Raw genomic sequence first — 19,780 nt, 5'->3', positions numbered from 1 at the left:
TGCTCCTCTCATATATAAATAACAGATTTTAAAAAAAGAAAAGAAAAGCAAGACATTAGAGATTTTAGTTAATTAGGAGTTTTGGGAAATTAAGTTCTAATTAACTGAAATTTTTATCACAAATTTTAAAACCCAACCCAATCCAATGCATAAGGTTCAATGCCAGTACCACTCCCCTTCCCCTTCACACCCAGTGGTAAAACCTACAGCAGATCCCTTGTGGAGACGGCTCCCCCTTCAGTGCCCTCGCTGCCTGCTGGAGCAGCACAGGCAGTGCTGAGGCCCCATGTCAGGGGTCTCCATCTCCACTTAGTTCTGACTAGCCAACCTATTCACTTTTATTGCTCTTTTCTTGATTCAGCATTCTCCACATTCTTCTCAAACAGAAATCCCAAAACAGAAACTCTACATGGTTATGAGAAACTCAGAATATAGCAGAGCTGTTTCTCAGCTTTGTCTCAATATAGCACATCACAATCTTCGCACCAAGATTCTACTGCTGAGTCACTGCTGGCACCCCTCACAGTCCTGCATTTTTCTCAAGACTTCTACTTTATGTCTGCTTAATCCAGGACTGGTCTATTTAAATTTTAATCCTTAATTATATTTCCTTGCATTTGTCTAATGAAGTATTACCCTGTCTAGGCAGTGTGTTTCTCTAATTTTTCTCGAGTAGTCTGGGTTCCAATTTCTTCATTTTTGAGGTATGAGTGCCCTGCCCAGCCAGATGCTAAAATGAATAGATTGTTAATTCTGCCATTTAAATCAAGTATGAAGGTACTAAACAAACCCAACTCCAGGGTCAATCCCTGTGTCTGAAGGATCTCTCATGGTGTCCCACCCAACAAGATTAGGTACCAAACTCATTAATAAATACATCTCCTAAGACAGATTTAAATATTTTACCGAGCTCCTGTTATAAGGTGGTGTCTAAGAATTCCCATTTATCTGTAACACCTACCAAACAGTTTCTTAAAAAACTATAATTCTGCAGAGAATTGTTTTAGTATTAGATGTCTTCCTCCTTCTTGAGATTGAGAAACCCCTAAGCAATTCTCATACACTGAAAATATCAAGGATTCTGGTACTCTTGGGCGCCAACATAAAGACACATTCACCATAACCACACTTACTATCAGAAACCTGGCGATCCCTTCAAAAACACCATCTAAATGCTTCATTTTATTTTTATGAGTAGAGTTTATTACATCTCACATAGGCACACACATTTTAATGAAACTGGACAACCTACATCTCATACCAGTCAGCTTTCTTGACTATGCTGAACCAAGCAACAAACAAAACATCTATAGAGCTGCCTTGTGAAGTCCTGGTTTTGAGTCCAGCAATATCGTATAAGGGGGAAAAAAAAAACAAGCCATGACCATGACCACTGTTTTAATGCCATGACATGCCTCTATGCAGAATCCTCAAAAGACTCCTAATTAGTCCTGTCCAGGAAACTCTTCAAATACCTTATTCCCACTGTGCCTATCTGATAGTTTGACAAGCTAGGTGTTGCACACACTTAACCTTGAAATCCCACCACACCGCATCTACTCACTCCCACAGCCCAACTCTCCCACACCAGAGCCTGTCTACCCAACAACTCTCTGTGCACCTTCCTAATAGCATACACCTGAACTGCAACTCCCTGATCATCCTTTCCATGTCCTTGTACATATCTACACATGGCTGCAGTCGGTGAGATATCGTTTTGGTTAACGAGGAAAGAGTCATCCACGTACCTGAAATGCCAACCCTCACAGATCTCCAGTGGTGCTATTTTATGACAACCATGTTGCCTAATTCAATTCCCTCTTGCAAGACAACATTAGTCAGAACTCTAACTTGTATAACATCATTCCATCTGGACCTTTAGCCTTGACAGACACATTTAGATACTACTGTCAGTCACTTATTTATAGTGTATACATTTATATCTGCTCATTCCCTCTCCTAGATCACACATTTTTCAGACTTCTCCCCACTGCAGTCTTCACTCAAAAACAGACAACACAGAAATAAATGCAATGTACAGATTTAATTTAAGGTTAAAGAGAGGTACAAGAGTTGAAAAGGCCTAGAAGCTGTTTCTTTGCAATCACCCTGAGGAACCGAGCACCCCAAAGTCCCAGTCTTAGACCTCAGGATGGGTTTGCTCTAGCAGATGCCCATAGAACACAAATGGGGAAAATGGCAGGGCATTCAGACCCAATTGACTTGGATGGCTGCAGTAGGCTAAAATGACAGAGCTCTAGTCCCAAGTTTGTCGTCATTGTGGACCAAAAAAAAAACAAAAAAAAACAAAAAGTTATTTAACCTTTAACCTCTCCAAACTTGTTTCCTCATCCATAAAACAGATAAGATCTATCTCCCATCTGCCTCACAGGCTTGTTTTCAGCAACCACTCACTGAGAGGAATTTTGTGAAAACAGTCTATAAACTGTTAAAAAGCAGGATACAGAGTAATTTCTATGACCAAGATCCCAGCTGCTACTTGCCTTGCCTCCTCTACATACAGCAGGGGGACCACCAGCTCATATGTGACTGGAAAAGAAAGAAGTGCCTATATGTCAGAGCTCCCAGGGCTTCCTAAGGCCTTACCCTCCTCTTCCTCACTGCTTCCTGCAGGACCATCTGGCAGTTTGGAGCGGCTGGCCAACTTGTCACTGGTTGTGGCCATGGTAAGGAGGAATGCATAGCCCAGAAACAAGGTCTTGTTCAGAGGCAAAGGCCCTCTCTGCTCTTCCAGGGCAGAGGGTTCACCGGTGTTGTCTCCACTCTCACAGGGGCTCACAAACTCTCCTGCCCCCACTGCACCTGGGAAGGACAGGGGGCACAGTTACTAGGGGGATATACACCATTGCCTTGGCAAAAGCCTTAGCACCAAAAGGCCCCAGCACCAAGCATGACCTGATGGGTAGGCAATGTCCTGACGAACTTAGCCAGAAACCAAAGACCATTCCAATGGCCAACCATTCTAAATGACCAACAGCCTAGGATGAAATTTACAACAAACAGAAATTTACATATTTAAATTTTACAGTCATAATGTATGCAGTGTTTTCATAAATGAAAATTAACCAAGTATTGTTTTCATATAGCCACACCAAATACTTCTGAGGTCATCTGAAGGAAGAGGTGGTTCTAATACAAAGAAATAGTAGTTGAGAGTGAAAAATGTTTGGAAATCTTCAGCCCACTTTCTCTGCCCCGTGCTCTGATTTCCCCCAGGGTATGAGATATTTTGAAGCAGCCTTTGGAAAAAAAAAAAAACCAACACTTTTTTATTACCAAGAAATGCCCCTTGTAGAAAGACCGTCCCACCCCATTGCTGACCTTCACCAGAATGGTGCAGAGAATACTTGGTAATAAAGTGTTTTTACACATAGATGGTGCCACATCAAAATAGCCTGCCTCAACTGAATTAGTTTTCAACACCTGGGTAAGTAAGTGAACCAGCCAGCCAGAACACCCATGCCAAGAGTGCCCCAATAAGTCCTTCAGAAAAAAAAACAGATACCTGACCTGGAGAAGCTGAATCGTAGGTTCATTAGGAGGCTAAGATGACAGACAGGTCATGCATGCCTCCCTAAAATAAAACCAGGAGCAAGAAAACAGTCTCAGAGGCAATATGATGTTATATAAACGAGGCTGGAATTAGAAGTGAAGACCAACAAAGTTTGAATCCTGACTGACTTTGTCATGTTGGGAAAGTTAGCCAACTTTTCTGTTTTCTGTGCCTCAGAGTCTTCAACTGGAAAACTCATTCTAGCACCTATACTTCATAGGGGTTATATGTGAGGTAGTATGTGTGAAGCACTGAGCGCTATGCCTCATACAGTAAATATTCAATAAAGATTATTGTTATTGTTTTTAAATACCCTGAAACACAGCAGCAGTTGGGTAGACAAGGAGATGACACAATTCAAATACTTAGGAAATAAGAGGAGCTCTGGTGCCAGGACAATGTAACAATCAATGGAGTTTCATCAGTTTGCTAGCCTGAGAAAGTTCCAAAAGGGAATAGACTGATTTTACCTCTGTAATCTCCTGAACCCGTAGCAGCTGGGCCTGGGTCACAGTAGGGACTCAATGAACAACAGATGAAATGAACTCCTTTCTTAATTATTGAATGCTAGGGACTGGAAAGTGGTTGTTTTGGGGATAATGGGAAGAAGGAAGAGCACACTGAGATATGACCTTTTTTTTTTTGAGATGGAGTCTCACTCTGTCACCCAGGATGGAGTGCTGTGGCGTGATCTCGGCCCACTGCAACCTCCGCCTCCCAGGTTCAAGTGATTCTACTGCCTTAGCCTCCTGAGTAGCTGGGATTACAGGCATGTGCCACCACGCCCAGCTAATTTTTTTTTGTATTTTTAGCAGAGACAGGGTTTTGCCATGTTAGCCAGGCTGGTCTTGAACTCCTGACCTCAAGTGATCCCCCAACCTCGGCCACCCAAAGTGCTGGGACTACAGGCGTGAGCCACCATGCCCAGCCATGACCTTTCAATAGGAAGTCTGAGAAAGCTAGAGGGCCCAAGCACAAGAGAGAGGAGAGCAGAATTTCCAAGAAGATGGTGGTGCAAGCAAAGAGAAATTACACCTATTTTGAATCTGCTTACATTTCAATACTTCTCCTTTCCCTCCTAGAACCCATATAGTAGTCAAAGAATGGTGTGATCAAGTCCTGGTCTTTTTTTTTTTTTTTTTTTTCTGGAGACAGAGTTTCACTCTTGTTGCCCAGGCTGGAGTGCAATGGTGCAATTTCGGCTCACTGCAACCTCCACCTTCCTGGGTTCAAGCGATTCTCCTACCTCAGCCTCCCCAGTAGCTGGGATTACAGGCACCCACCACTACACTCGGCTGATTCTGGCCTTCCTATCTATCTGCACTAGAGTCTGCAGAGGATGGGGGAGGAGGGATACAGTGAGCTGTCCCTGAATATCACCTGTGGGCTTGGGCAGGACCCCAACTTTATAACAGGACAGAAGGGCCACTGCCACATACTAAGCTCCATTTTTCCAGCAGCTGGCCCTGCATTCTGCCATGGTATGAAGGAAGAATGAGGCAAAAAGGAGCACTTACCAGGTTTTACGGTGGCAGACTTGCGACCTCGCTTGGCAGGGGACCGTTCCTCTTCAGAAGTGATAAGTTTTCTTTTGCCTGAGAGAACTCCCATGGAGGCACGAGGACTTTCTGTGATCTTTCGGGTAGGGGTTGTGCTGCTGCTACTGGAGGCAGTAGGGGTGGCTGGGGAGCTGACGTTACTGCGCCGTTTCCGCTTCCCTTCCACCAAATTGTCTATGGCAGGATAAGCCAAAGGTTGGTCAAATTCTATGTTATGAGGTCCTGAACTCCAAGAAGCTGGGCAGACCCTGATTCAGCTACCACAGTGTTCCTTCCCCCACTTCCCACGAGGCCAAGAAGCTTCTTTTTAAGGCCATAATATTTTTTGATCTAGTCTTTGCCATGACTGAAATGTGTTTAGTCCCCTATAGAACTGAGGAGGCCAGAAAAACCCTAAGGACTTTGTTTGGTACTAAGAAGGAAACAGATAAGGCAGTAGCTCTAGAAAATGACAGCTCATCACCATCTGATAAGCCACATACAGGAATAATAAAAGTTAGGGAAACATTCCTGACAGGTTCAGAAACTCCCCCTCCCACTGTAAGCAGAACAGAAGCCCAAAAGCAGCTGTTCAGGAAGCAAAGGTCTTACCTAAGCTGATATCTGCTGCCTTTGTGAGAGGTGTTACTGCCTCATAGGGGCCAAGCCCATACTGCTCTCTCAGTCTGTTTCCTTGCTCCAAGGACAGGATGACAGCCATTCGCTTATACCACTTTCTTTGGCCTTCTTTTTCAATGCTGTAGTACAGTTCCCCAGACTCCTTCCTATGTCCTTTCACCACTCCTGGGGGGCAGAAAGCATAAAAGAAGCTTGCTGTTGTCTTAGGCTCCTTAGCACCCTCTCACAAGGGCTCTGCAAAGCAGGCCTGAGTTAGGGAATTTAGAGATCCAACAGTGGACTGAAGTTAGGACTTAACAAAATCCCAGTTGTCAATCCCAATCAGTAACACTTAGGATATATGTAGCTACTACACTGGGATTAGGACAGGAAAGTTTCTTGACAGAAGGTATCCTTTAGTTATCAAATAAAACTTCCCAAAGACAGCCATTATGGATTGCCAGTGGTTCAAATGATTTCCATGAAGTGAAATGGCATGTGGTTTCCTAAAAATTCCATTACAACTTCTAAACCTTTCCTTCTTGGTTCCCTGGGAGGCCGAGTGGCAAGTCTTGAGTTAAGCTGTAGGTGAAAAATGACATCATTCTAAGAGACAGCATGTGTGTGTTTTTTGTCTGTGTGTGTAGCAAAATTAGAGATAGAGAGCAAAGAAAGGAAGAAACAGATCCTGCCTCTCCTACCTAATCTTCCTCTCTATTATCTACTTTCCTGCACTGATTCAAAACCTGACGATAAGGCCTTTATGTTAGAAGGAACAAAATGTGGGATGTAAAAGGAAACTAAGCTAGAATTCAGGAGACCTGAGCTTAGGCCTAATTCTGCTGCCACCAAGCTGTGTGATCTTGGATGGGACCCATTACTAATCCTGTGAAAAAGAACACTTCTTCCTATCAATGAATAAACAATTTACAACACACACACATACTACAGCTATAGATACACACACACACACCCCTACTCCCACACACATAAACAAAAACAAGGCAGTATTATGAATATTTTCATTCCTATACACAGAAAGGTCCAATTTCTTCTCACCCATTAGCCTATGCTTGAATGATGAGCTAAAAGAAACCCAGAGCCTACCCCACTCAAGGAAACTAATGCAGAGAAAGCAAGCCTTGGTTCTCTCTCTATCCTGTGGAATCACTCCCTTTTCCCTTACTTGTTCATCTCCTTGCTTAAATCTCTATCCCCAAACTAAGTCACAAAGTCTCCCTCAAAAACACAAAGAAGCCCAAGGCCAACAATATACTTCACACTAATGAAGAGTTACTAGAACTAGAAGCAGTCTAGTGTTGACATTAGTGAACAGCCTCAAGAAATGGGACACAGAATCCCCACACCTTGACGCCACAGTTCACTCTTGTTACAGAACTTTGTCTTTAAAAGGCCAAATATGAACCCCTCAGAGTAGCTTTACACCTGAAAGAAGGAATGCATTTGATACAATGAGTCACAGTAAAAGACCCCAATCCATGTGCTACTCCCAACTGATCCCATATACAGCTAACAATGTTATCCAGAACTAGAAGGTGAAGTGGCCCATTTAATAATGAACAAAGGGGCAAACAACAATTACTCAGAGGATTCCAAATACAAGAGAAGCCTGGATGGACTCCAATAAAAAGCCATTTTTCCGGCCGGGATCAGTGGCTCACTACTATAATCCCAGCACTTTGGGAGGCTGAGGCAGGTGGATTGCTTGAGGTCAGGAGTTCAAGACCAGCCTGACCAACATGATGAAACCCCTTCTCTACTAAAATACAAAAATTAACCAGGTGTTGTGGCAGGCACCTGTAATCGCAGCTATTTGGGAGGCTGAATCACTTGTACCCCAGAGGCGGAGGCTGCAGTGAGCCGAGATCATGCCATTGCACTCCAGCCTGGGTGATAGAGCAAGGCTCTGTTTAAAAAAAAAAAAAAAAGCTATTTTTTGGCCGGGCATGGTGGCTTACGTCTGTAATCAGTTAACTGCAGGCAGTTAAGTTGAGGTTGGGAGTTCAAGACCAGCCTGGCCAGTGTGGCAAAACCCCATCTCTACTAAAAACACACAAAAAAGTAGCCAGGTGGTGCTACTTTTACGTACCACCAGGTGGTGGTGCGTGCCTGTAATCCCAGCTACTCGGGAGGCTGAGGCACAAGAATCACTTGAACCCGGGAGGCAGAGGTTGCGGTGAGCCGAGATCACGCCACTGTACTCCAGCCTAGGAGGCAGACTGAAACTGTGTCTCAAAAAAAAAAAAAGAAAGCCATTTTCCCCATTATATCCCAATCTGTGTTCAAAAGTCCTCAGAAAGATGTTTTAAATGACAAACTCAACACAAATAGGTATCTTCAAATTATTTCTATAGAAAGGAGACAATATATTCAAAGAACTAGCACATGAAGCACTAACAACAAGCATAAACCTCTCACTATCACCAATATCACCTACTTCAAAAATAAAAGGCACCGTTTTCAAACCAGAGAATAAGTGGTAGATGTGCAGGCCTACAGACACAGCACTAAAAACTTCTCCCTAAGCAAAAATATCTCAATATATCAGCCATACTCACCTGCTGGGCTCCAATCAAAGCAGGTAGTTAAGCTTTAAAAAAGAAGAGAGTATGGAAAGGGAAAAACACTAACTTTAAAGTGGAGAAGGCCAGATGCGGTGGCTCACGCCTGCAAGCCCAGCACTTTGGGAGGCCAAGGCAGGTAGATCACCTGAGCTCAGGAGTTCGAAACCAGCCTGGCCAATATGGCAAAACCCTGTCTCTACTAAAAATACAAAAATTAGCCAGGTGTGGTGGGCCACACCTGTAATCCTAGCTACTCGGGAGACTGAGGCAGGAGAATCACTTGTACCCGGAAGCTAGAGGTCGCAGTGAGCCAAGACCGCACTACTGCACTCTAGCCTGGGCAACAGAGTGAGTGAGACTGTCTCAAAAAAAGTGGAGAAATCTGGTAAATACAACTTTAACCAGTGATGAAGATTAACATCATCGGTGATGTCTGTCATGTGGATACATCATCATCATCACAAACGTTCCCAGTTCCTGATAACATGAGAAGGGCATTTCACATTTTTAAGAGACAGGGTCTTACTCTGTTTCCCAGGCTAGAGTGCAGTGTCATGATCATAGCTCACTGCGGACTCAAACTCCTGAGCTTAAGCAATCCGCCTGCCTCATCCTCCTGAGTAGCTAGGACTACAAGCATGTGCCACCATGCCCTGCTAATTTATGTTCCTTTTTTTTTTTTTTTTTTTTTTTTAAGAGACAGGGTCTCACTATGTTTCAGGCTGGTCTCAAACTCCTGGCCTCAAGTGATCCCCCTGCTTTGGACTCCCAAAGTGCTGGAATTACAGGCACGAGCTACCAGACCCAGCCATCTATGTGGCATTCTTTTTAAAATATCCCAGAACTCCAGTCTAATGAGAAAATACAAGACAAACGCAAATTGAGGGACATTCTACAAAATACCTGACCAGGACTCCCCAAAACCGTCATGAAAAACAAAAAGGTCATGAAAAACAAAAGACTGGCCGGGCGCGGTGGCTCAAGCCTATAATCCCAGCACTTTGGGAGGCCGAGACTGGCGGATCACAAGGTCAGGAGATCGAGACCATCCTGGCTAACACGGTGAAACCCCGTCTCTACTAAAAAAAATAAAAAAACTAGCCGGGCAAGGTGGTGGGCGCCTGTAGTCCCAGCTACTTGGGAGGCTGAGGCAGGAGAATGGCGTAAACCCGGGGGGCGGAGCTTGCAGTGAGCTGAGATCCGGCCACTGCACTCCAGCCCGGGCGACAGAGCGAGACTCCGTCTCAAAAAAAAAAAAAAAAAAAAAAAAAAGACTGAGAAATTGCCACAAATCAGAGCAGACCAAAGGATATACAATGACTAAATGCAATGTTGGACGCTGAAGAGAAAAAGAACATTATGGAAAAGCTAGTGAAATCCAAATATAGTCTAAAGTTTTGTTAACAGTAATAAACCAAGGTTGGATTTTTAGTTTTGACAAATGTCCCATGTTAACACCAGATGTCAACAATAGGGAAAGCTGGATGAGGGTTATATGGGAACTCTACTAGCAGTACTCTGTACTTCGCAAATTTTCTGTAAATTATCTAAAATATTCCAAATTAAGTTTATTCAAAAACAAATGAACAAACAGAAAAGTCAGTGGCAAGAGTAACCAATTTTGTAGGAATGAAATTTCTGACTTTAGAGACCCCAGAAAAGTACCAAGTAATGTCTTGGTAATTACTAACATAACAGAGTATTGCCCCAAGGCACAAAAAAATCTCTACAAACTCTGCTTCTTTCATTACCTGCACTGAAATACTCATCCTCCGAGAGGGCTGTCACTTCAGTGTCCAGCGGGATGGGGTCACATAACAGAATGTCTTTGCCCAACACATCACATTCGTACCCATCATCAAAGAGCAATTTGTACTTCCCAGCTCCGACATCTCGCGTGATTTTCCCAGAGTAAAAGTAGCCATTGGATGACCACTTGGCTACAACACGGAGCCCTACAAAGCTGTTCCCTGGAGAGGAGGCATCTAAGCCATCAGAAGGGCCAGTAGCAGCCTGGAAAGGAATTTCTGGAGAGTCGCTACGACGCAAAGCACCAGCACCCACATCTGTTCGTCTGGTGGAGTCTGGCACTCGGGGCACAACACGGCTGAAGGATTTATCATCTGGTGACAAGTTAGGTGAAATGTCCTCTATGCCCAAGGGGCCAGGCACAGCTGTTTCTCTAAAGAGAGATAAGGAATAGGAGAAGCCGGTGAGAACAAGAACACAGAAGTACGTATCTACCAATTTTCCCACTCCTTTGTCCATGGGTCTCCTCAGCCCATTCTTTGAAAACCCCATCACAGGCACGAGCCTGGTCTCTCTGTGGCCTCGCTCTGATCCCTACCCACTCCCCAGTCACTATGGGCCCCTCTTCTCCCTCCTGATACCCCACGAACTCTCTACTCCCCTCTCTTCTCTCTATTCCCTTTTTTTCTGAACAAGTAAGTTAGTTTATCTCACACTACCCAGGTACCTGGTTCCAGTGGTCCGAGAAGGTGGGCGGCCCCTTCGCCCGCGCCCACGAGGCGTGACTGGAGCCTTCCCTCCCTGTCTGATGCCAAGGCCTGCATCACCATCCTCCTCACACACTGGCGTCCCTGTCTGACTGACCCCTTTTCTAGGACTAGAGAATGAAGACAAGTTAGTCTGATAGCACCTGCTACTGAATCTTTTCTTCAAAAAGTCTCCCCTGGGCCCTCAGACTACATGACAGGCCTACATGTGCTGAGCCTTCAGGGCAGCAGGAAGCTGGTTCACACACCCACCACCAAATCTCATCCAGGGAGTGGGGAGCGTGGGATAACAAGTAAAGGACATTCTCCTTCATGTAAGTCTATTCCCTCTGACAAAGCTTCCTACTGCTGCTGCAAAAACAGCACACCCCATTTCTGCTATGCCTCCTCCTCTACTTTAGGCTCTGGACACCTGCAAAGAATAACAAAAAGCTAGGGGATATATTAAGTTGGGGCTATTATCCCAAACTTCCTGTACTCCCAGCTAAATCATAAAAATGCTGTGGTAGGAGCATGTGCCCACCAGATGATAAATTCCCCAAAGTCCCCTCCCCTGTTACCTACATTTTCTCAGGGGCTGCTTTGCCAATGAAATCTACCTGCCACAAGGCTCCACCCTACTTCCCATGCAAACCCAAAACAGCAAGAGGGCAAACAGTGAGGAGGGGAAGTTGATTTATCTTTAATGGAGGATGGGGAATTTCCCATTACTCCCCTTTTCCTGTGATATTAAAATGTCAGCACCCCTGCCCCTGCTGTGGTTCTCTCTCTCTGGAGACCCTGTCTGCACCTCAGTTTTCCTGGGCCTCCTCGTGAGCTGGGTAAGGCAAAATCTGCGGGTTCTGTCCCGCTGGTTTTCCCTTTGAGTGGTCCGGCTCCTTTCCCTGAGCTGCCACTGCTGTGCATAGCTGAGAGACTTGTCCCACTTGATGTGCGGTGTAAGCTGGATGCCTTGGAGGAGAAGGAGCTGATATCCCCCAGGTCACCTGAGGAGCCCCCAGTCTGTGAAGGGGAAACTTCAGTTTCACACTCCTGACACTCTACAATTGGCTCTTCAGTCTCCTGCAGGAAAAAATAGATACAGAAGATAAAAGACGCCATAATAACACAATGCTAATATGATGGTTGGAAAATCCTACAGATGGCACAAAATAATTCAAAAAGGTGAGAATCAGGAGGAGACTTTCTGCAATAATGGGAATGTTCTGTATCTGTTTTGAGTAGTGGTTACATAAAATTTTCAAAAGCCACTGAACGTTTAGGATCTGTTCTTTTTTTTTCTTTTTTTTTCTCCCCCAGGTGATTCTGAGAAGAATTGTTCATTCTAATGGGACTATATTGTATCTCAATAAAATATAAAATAAAGATGGTACTATATTGGTAAGAAAGAGTTTATCTTTTTATTGGATAAGTTCACAACCTCTGGCTACCAGCAAGCATTCTAACCGAGAAGACAGAGGTAAATTCTTATCTTAGCGAAGACAGGCAAGGAGGTAGGCAGGTGAGAGGAGAACACGAGTGGTCAGGAGCCCTTCTAGGTACTTCATTAACAGTGGACAGCACTACATGTTCTGACATTAGTTATTTCCCATTACCTTTCAATAACTGATCAATAGAAAATAGAACTGAGCAATAGAAAAGTATATGCAAAAATAGGCTAAAAGGGGTCAGGTGTGGTGGCTCACACCTGTAATCCCAGCACTTTGGGAGGCCACGGCGGAAGGATTCCTTGAGTCCAGGTGTTTGAGACCACCCTAGGCAACATAGTGAGAACCGGTCTCCATATGAAAATAAAACTATTAGCCAGGCGTGGGAGTGCACACCTGTAGTCCCAGCTACTCGGAAGTCTGAGGTGGGAGGATCGCTTAGGCTTGGAAGTCAAGGCTGCAGTGAGCTGGGATCATGCCACTGCACTCCAGCCTAGGCGACAGCATGAGACCCTGTCTCAAAAAAAAAAGAAAAGAAAAAAAAAGGCTAAAATAGTATTACCATTTGGAAAAATGAGGGACAAAAACGTTGTAAGTATCTATAGATTACAAGAAAGTCAAACTGGCTTTATCTCATATGCCTACTTTGATGAGCAGTTGCCTGGTGCTCAGTTTTAAGAAGTCTTCTGGAGGCTAAATCCCAGACTTAGTGGGAAAAGATTCTAAGACCAATCACCAGTGTCCACCATGGGCACAGCACAGAGAAATTATAGCATGAGTATGACACATCTGCCTTCCTAGTCTAGAGTGTTTACGCAATATTGTTAATTGCCAGAGGGGATATGGAAATGGATAAGATAGATCCTTCCCTCATAGAGTTTAGAATTCCTTTTGGGAGGCCAGGCACGGTGGCTCACGCCTGTAATCCAGGCATTTTGGGAGGCAGAGGCAGGTGGATCACTTGAGGTCAGGAGTTCAAGACCAGTCTGGCCATCATGGTGAAACCCCATCTCTACTAAAACAACACAAAAAAAAAATAGCCGGGCATGTTGGTACACTCCTGTAGTCCCCAGGTACTCAAAAGGCTGAGGCAGGAGAATCACTTGTGAACCTGGGAGGCGGAGCTTGCAGTGAGCAGAGATCGTGCCACTGCACTCCAGCCTGAACAACAGAGACTCCACCTTGAAAAAAATCAATCTCCATGGGGAGACAGTATATAATGACACACATACGTATATATTTACATAATACTATAAAATGATTAAATAATTATCTCTGATCCCTCCTTCTTGGAAATCTCTCCTCCTTTAAAATCCACAGAAACACTTTTCTCTTTCTTCTGGTCTACCTCTTTGGCTACTTCTATTTATGCTTTTCTGGGTTCCTCTTTCTCTGTGTGTTCCTTTAAAATCAGTATTTCCCAGGACTCTGTTTTTATTCCTTTCCTCATTCTCATGTGCTTTCCCTCGTCAGTCTCACCACACTCATCCTTCCTTATCTACCAAGAATACAATGACTCAGCTTATACAAATTTCTACTTGGATTTACCACAAACACCTGAAATTCAACAGATACAAAACAATCTATGATCCTCCCTTCATTTCTCTGCCTTCAATGAATGAATCCTAGATATCCCCAGTGCATCTCACATCTCCTACAGCTCTTTCTAGCAGAGGCTGGTTTCTTTCAGCCAAAGCTCCATTCAAGAATTTTGAGATGAGATACCTCCTTGCTCCCCATTGCCATTTACAGACCATTTCTATTTCCCCACCTCCTCTCCTTCAAAACCACTATTTGCCATTTTCTTAAAACTATCTTTACCCCCTCCCTAGTTGTTATCCGCTAACATTCTCCAAATCACCCTCTCTCATCCATGAAGACCTTAGCTTCATAGCCTATCTTCCCCATTTCTACTTCTGTCATCATTCTCAGTGGCCTATTTTAATTTGATATACTTCTGTTTCCACATCTGCAAAATGAGAATAATAACTGGATCTATCATAGCATAGTTGTTTAAGGATTAAATAAGTTAATTCACTAACGTGCTTAGCACATAGTATGTGCTCAATAAATGCTAGTCACTATCATTATTTAAGTATGGTAGTGCTTCCCAAACTATCTTCCATAGGGAAAAAACAGGTATTACTTTAAAAATGCTAATGGTCAAATAAGTTTGGGAAGTGCTGGGTTGAACAGAATAAAATAGGTATCCTTACTAGAGGACTTCTTAGAACTTTTAATATGGTAATATGTGAATTTTCATGTTAGTGGGGACAGGGATGAATGGCATGCTATGGTTTGAACATTTGCCCCTCCAAAACATATGCTGAAATTTAATACCCAATGTTAACAGTATCAAGAAGTAGGACCTTTAAGAGATGATTGAGTCATAAGGGCTCTGCCCTCATGAATGGATTAGTCCATTCATGGATTAACGGAATTATGAGCTAATGGACTAATGAGTTATCACAAAAGTGGATTAGTTATCACGAGAGTGAGTCTGTTACAAAAACTAATTTGGTTCTCTTTTGTAAGGCCCCTGGCAATGTGATACCCTGTGATGCCTCGGGACTCTTCAGAGTCCCCTCCAACAAGAAGGCCCTCGCCAGATGTAACCCCTTGACCTTGGACTTCCCAGCCTCCTAGACCATAAGAAATAAATTTCTTTTATTTATCAATTACCCAGTCTCAGGTGTTTAATAGCAACAGAAGACAGACTAAGAGAGTGTTTTGTGTTTCTCAAACTTATTTATGACCATGGAATCTTTTCCTTCCATCAAACTGTCTAAGAGGCCTGCTGTTTCCAGAAATATACTTTAGAAAGCACCATATAAAATATTAAATGGGCCTAGCACCATAGCTCATGCCTGTAATCCCATTGCTTTGGGAGGCCAAGGCAGGAAGACTGCTTGAGAACAGTGTTCAAGACCAGTCTGGGCAACACAGTGAAACCCCATCTCTACAAAAGATACAAAAATTAGCAGGTATGGTGGTGTGTGCCTATGGTCCCAGCTACTCAGGAGGCTGAGGGAGAGGCTCCCTTGAGCCAGGAGGTCAAGGCTGCAGTAAGCCGTGATCGCACCACTGCACTCCAGCCTGGGCAATCCAAACATAAAAATAAAAAATGTATTTTAAGAAATGAAGTAATGTGTTTAACACTTAATGTAGTGTACTAGGCACAGAGTTTAATATGGACTATAACAGTTACAAAAATTTTCATGAAGGCAAACTGCTTTTCATAATTTCTCCAAAATAGTAATAACATGAAAAAAGTTCCATGAACAAAATCTTTTAAAACATTTTAAAATAGAGATAAAGCAGTATTTTAAAAGAATTATTTCTGGGATTTGGTATACACAAAGAATAAAAAACAGGCCAGGCACAGTGGCTCACGCCTGTAATCCCAGCACTTTGGGAGGCCAAGGCAGATCACTTGAGATCAGGAGTTCGAGACCAGCCTGGCCAACATGGTGAAATCCCATCTCTACTACAAATACAAAAATTAGCTGTGCATGGTGGCACACACCTATAATCCTAGCTACTCAGGAGGCTGAGGCAGGAGAATCGCTTGAACCCAGGAGACAGGGGTTCCAGAAGGCCAAGATGGGGCCACTGCACTCCAACCTGGGCAGCAGAGTAAGACTCTGTGACAAAAAAACAAAGGGAATAAAAAACAATTTCTCAATGAGTGCCTGTAAAACCAATGAAATCTGAATAATCTCTGGACAGTAAAACAAACAAACAACAAACAATTCCTCAAACTAACATCAAATGTTACCTGACATGAAGGCCAAACAGCCCACTGAACAATAGCAGTAATATATTCTATTTAATAGAAGTATATACTAGAGTTTAACTCTCCCTGAGTTCAACCTCCTACATGGCCAGCAGACAGAATTAAAAGAAAGTATCTGCTTAAAGGAAGAAAACAGTTGTGCCTTGCCGGGCGCGGTGGCTCACGCCTGTGATACCAGCACTTTGGGAGGCCGAGGTGGACAGAGCACGAGGTCAGGAGTTCAAGACCAGCCTGGCCAAGATGGTGAAACTCTGTCTCTACTAAAAATACAAAAATTAGCCAGGCACAGTGGCAAGCGCCTGTCATCCCAGCGACTCGGAAGGCTGAGCCAGGAGAATCGCTTGAACCCGGGAGGCAGAGGTTGCAGTGAGCTGAGATTGCGCCACTGCATTCTAGCCTGGGTGACAGAGCAAGACTCTGTCTCAAAAAAAAGAAAAAAGAAAAGAAAAGAAAATAGCTGTGCCTCTTACCAACTAATAAAATGGTTCCCAGATCTTAACATATACCAACAAAGGTCCCAGATCTTTAATTCTAGAAAATCTGTCTAACCTCTCTCATTATTAGATGTAAACAAAGTCAGCATATTTTGCCATTCAATATAACAAATAGTCACTAAATGCCAATACTGAGTTGACATTTGTAACTAGTCTATAATGAATCCCACTAAAAAATAAAGGTGCATTTCTTACCAACCCGTCTATGACCACACACAGATAGTGACAAAGAACTGAATGAGTAGACATGAAAATATGTGAGAAAACACAGGTAGTTAAACACAGTGTGCTAAACTTCATTTGAGTTTCCAAGGATTTAAAATAATACATACAATCTTTACACATGAGAGAGATTTATCAATCTCTTCTTTACAGAAAAGGAAAGCATGATGGGACTCATTAACTAACCAATGGTCAAACATCAAACCTACGGTTGGGGAAAGCTTTAGAAAGCAGGAAGTCTAATTTCTAACCCTGTTCTTCGATCTCTGGTAATAAAAGATGAAGAAAACAAAGTGTTGCACAGGAAAGGGGAGGGGGTAGAGAGTCAAGATAATTTTTCTATAGAAAGAAATGTGGGGTCAGGGACAACAGCCCATACCTGTAATCCCAGCACTTTGGGAGGCCAAAGAAGGAGGATCACTTAAGCCTAGGAGTTCAAGACGAGTCTGGGAAACACAGTGGGACCTTGTCCCTCCAAAACATAAACAAAATTAGCCAGGCTTGGTGGTTCATGCCTGTAGAACCAACTACATGGAAGGCTGAGGCAGGAGGATCACTTGAGCCTGGGAGGCAGAGGCTGCAGTGAAACAAAATCATGCCACTGCATTCCAGCATAGGTGACAAAGTGAGACCCTGTCTCAAAAAAAAAGAAAGAAAGAAATTTGCCACACAGACTCAGAGTATATGTTACCTCAGTTACTTTTCTTTCTACTTCTGTTCCATCCACATAATACACATCTGTAATGACACGAGTGACAAGTGTGCGTACTTCCCGGATTGTTCTCATGTGACGATGTAAGACATGACCATGTGGAGGCTGAGGCATATCAAACTCTTCTTCTCCCTGTGACAGAAGACACAGAACATGAGCACAGGTCTCACTGCAAGCTGTCAAAATCACAAATCTTATGCTTCATGATGAGAACTGTTCAGAGGTTCCATGAATCTAGTGTGACAGAATCTTCCAACTGTTTTGTTTTATCCACCTATAGATAAGACCAGGGATGGATCAGTTGTATAGCCAGAGGCTAAGAGAAGTTTGTATGAGCATGACCTAAAATGACCTATTTTTGTCTAAATCAAAATCATTACATCTAGTACTTATATCTACAGACATTCAGGTGAACCTTTGACCCCTAAAAGTTCATTATTTTTAAACCATATTTCTTCTAATTCTGATGCTACCTTGCAAATGAGTAAACAAGTTTACATTTAAATCAACAGCTCTTTAGATAAAAGGAATGCACTCTTTAATCTTTTACATAAAACCAGAATGATGTATCTGTTAATCTCAGTTTATGTGTTCTTCCTGTATTAAAGTAAAAACCACAGTTCATTACCTAAAACAATGTACACTGGGCCAGGCGCGGTAGCTCACGCCTGTAATCCCAGCACTTTGGGAGGCCGAGACGGGCGGATCACGAGGTCAGGAGGTCAAGACCATCCTGACTTAACACGGGAACCCCATCTCTACTAAAAATACAAAACTTAGCTGGGCACGGTGGCGGGCGCCTGTAGTCCCAGCTACACAGGAGGCTGAGGCAGGAGAATGGCATGAACCCGGGAGGCAGAGCTTGCAGTGAGTGGAGATCGTGCCACTGCACTCCAGCCTGGGTGACAGAGCAAGACTCCGTCTCAAAAAAAAAAAAAAAATGTACACTGATCTCTCCTAGAATTAAATATAAAATATTTCATCTATTCCAAAGAACAGATTATGACTAAAGAGTTGAGCTAGTGTTCAGAAATGGAAAAATTAGCAAATTAAGATTTTATATCTAGTTCTACTGCAAGAATAATGTAGGGCTAAATAAGACCCTACATTTTTATGATAACTATATTAAATAATATTACTTAGGGGGACTGAGCTTCTTTCATTCAAAAAACATTAGGCAAATATTTATCAAACAACTTAAGGGTGCCAGGTACTATACTAGACAAATAACTGCTGGAAAATTCAGGACAGGTAAAATTCATTCAACACTTCTGAAAAAATTCAAAGGCATTATTTCTTATTTACAAAAATAAAAAACTAATAACTACTGCTATTCAAAAGAATAACTGAGTTAACTAATATAGTATCCAGCTTCATTATTTCTTGTTCATAATTTTCTATTTACAGACAGCCCGAGTTCATACTTTAGTCAGATCTGGATAATTTTTAAAAGATAACTTCTTAGCAAATTAGATCTTAAAGCCTTATTTACCACCTCTAATCATTAGTTAGTTTAAGACTTTCGGCCTTTATTACCTAGGACCTGCCTGTGGCTAATAAAAAGTGCTAGAATTTCAGTCCTGTATTTCTGAAAAAATACATGTTTTCTAATAACAACTGTATCACATTTTTTCACATCTTTATCCTCCCTCCTACACCCCACTGGCTCCGTAATTCTGAAGAGAAAATGCACACTTTTGTCTCTCACCTTATCTCCCCTATGGTAGGCTGATTTTACTTTCAGCATTCAGTATCAAAGTAGCCAAGTCTTTAAAAAGAATTACACATACAAATGCAATAATGGTAATTCTGCATTTTTTTTCCTACATGTGGTAGTAATTTGCCAAAAGCTTTCAGTAATTTATCGGAATAATCCCCACTCCAGTTTCAACGTGGAAACTGGCAGAGGTGAAATATTTGCTAAAATGGAAATATGTAAATTATGTGAATAGTTATAAGTAATATCAAAGGCATGGAATGCTACTCATCGAATTATTCAAAATAGTTCTACATACACAACTCTGTCTAATGAATGGTTACAGCACAGGTCAGTCCCACCTCAATCATCAGGGTACCCACGCATGGGAACTATGACAGCCTGAACTTCCTGCCTGCACACACAATCAGACTATTCCCCACTACAGAGAAAGTCTAAAAGGTTTTAGGGCTTTACATATTGCTGAAAGCAGCCAAGAAGCTTCCCTGTATTCTTCCAGTTACAACAGCCATATGAATGATCACTGCAAGACAGACACTTCAGCGTGTCTGAGAGAATAAGGAGAAAAGGTAAAGGGGCAG

General features: G+C 42.9%; 1 protein-coding gene across 4 annotated transcripts in view; it reads right to left on the bottom strand.

Moving 5' to 3' along the window:
• The window catches only part of TP53BP1 (tumor protein p53 binding protein 1), a 110,507-nt gene that overhangs the window by 3,361 nt on the left and 87,366 nt on the right, over positions 1-19,780 (bottom strand). For 2 of the 4 annotated variants that reach the window (XR_001882274.1, XR_001882270.1), the window contains 7 exons: positions 17,462-17,614; positions 11,622-11,893; positions 10,792-10,941; positions 10,067-10,497; positions 5,725-5,916; positions 5,092-5,307; positions 2,608-2,823 (listed from right to left, as the gene is read on the bottom strand). Coding sequence is in view for 1 of the 4 variants with exons in the window: in XM_017856260.1 (XP_017711749.1) it covers positions 1,603-1,611; positions 2,608-2,823; positions 5,092-5,307; positions 5,725-5,916; positions 10,067-10,497; positions 10,792-10,941; positions 11,622-11,893; positions 17,462-17,614 (1,639 nt within the window). In the remaining 3 variants the exon portion in view is untranslated. Of the gene's footprint in view, positions 1-1,602; positions 1,612-2,607; positions 2,824-5,091; positions 5,308-5,724; positions 5,917-10,066; positions 10,498-10,791; positions 10,942-11,621; positions 11,894-17,461; positions 17,615-19,780 lie in introns of all 4 variants that reach the window. The other 2 variants (XM_017856260.1, XR_001882287.1) reach the window with 2 other exon arrangements.

This window comes from Rhinopithecus bieti, unplaced genomic scaffold (genome assembly GCF_001698545.2).
Source record: "Rhinopithecus bieti isolate Rb0 unplaced genomic scaffold, ASM169854v2 scaffold_495, whole genome shotgun sequence".
NCBI lineage: Eukaryota > Metazoa > Chordata > Mammalia > Primates > Cercopithecidae > Rhinopithecus > Rhinopithecus bieti.
The sequence above is the reverse complement of the archived record's forward strand: the minus strand, read 5'-3'. Positions and strand labels throughout refer to the sequence as shown.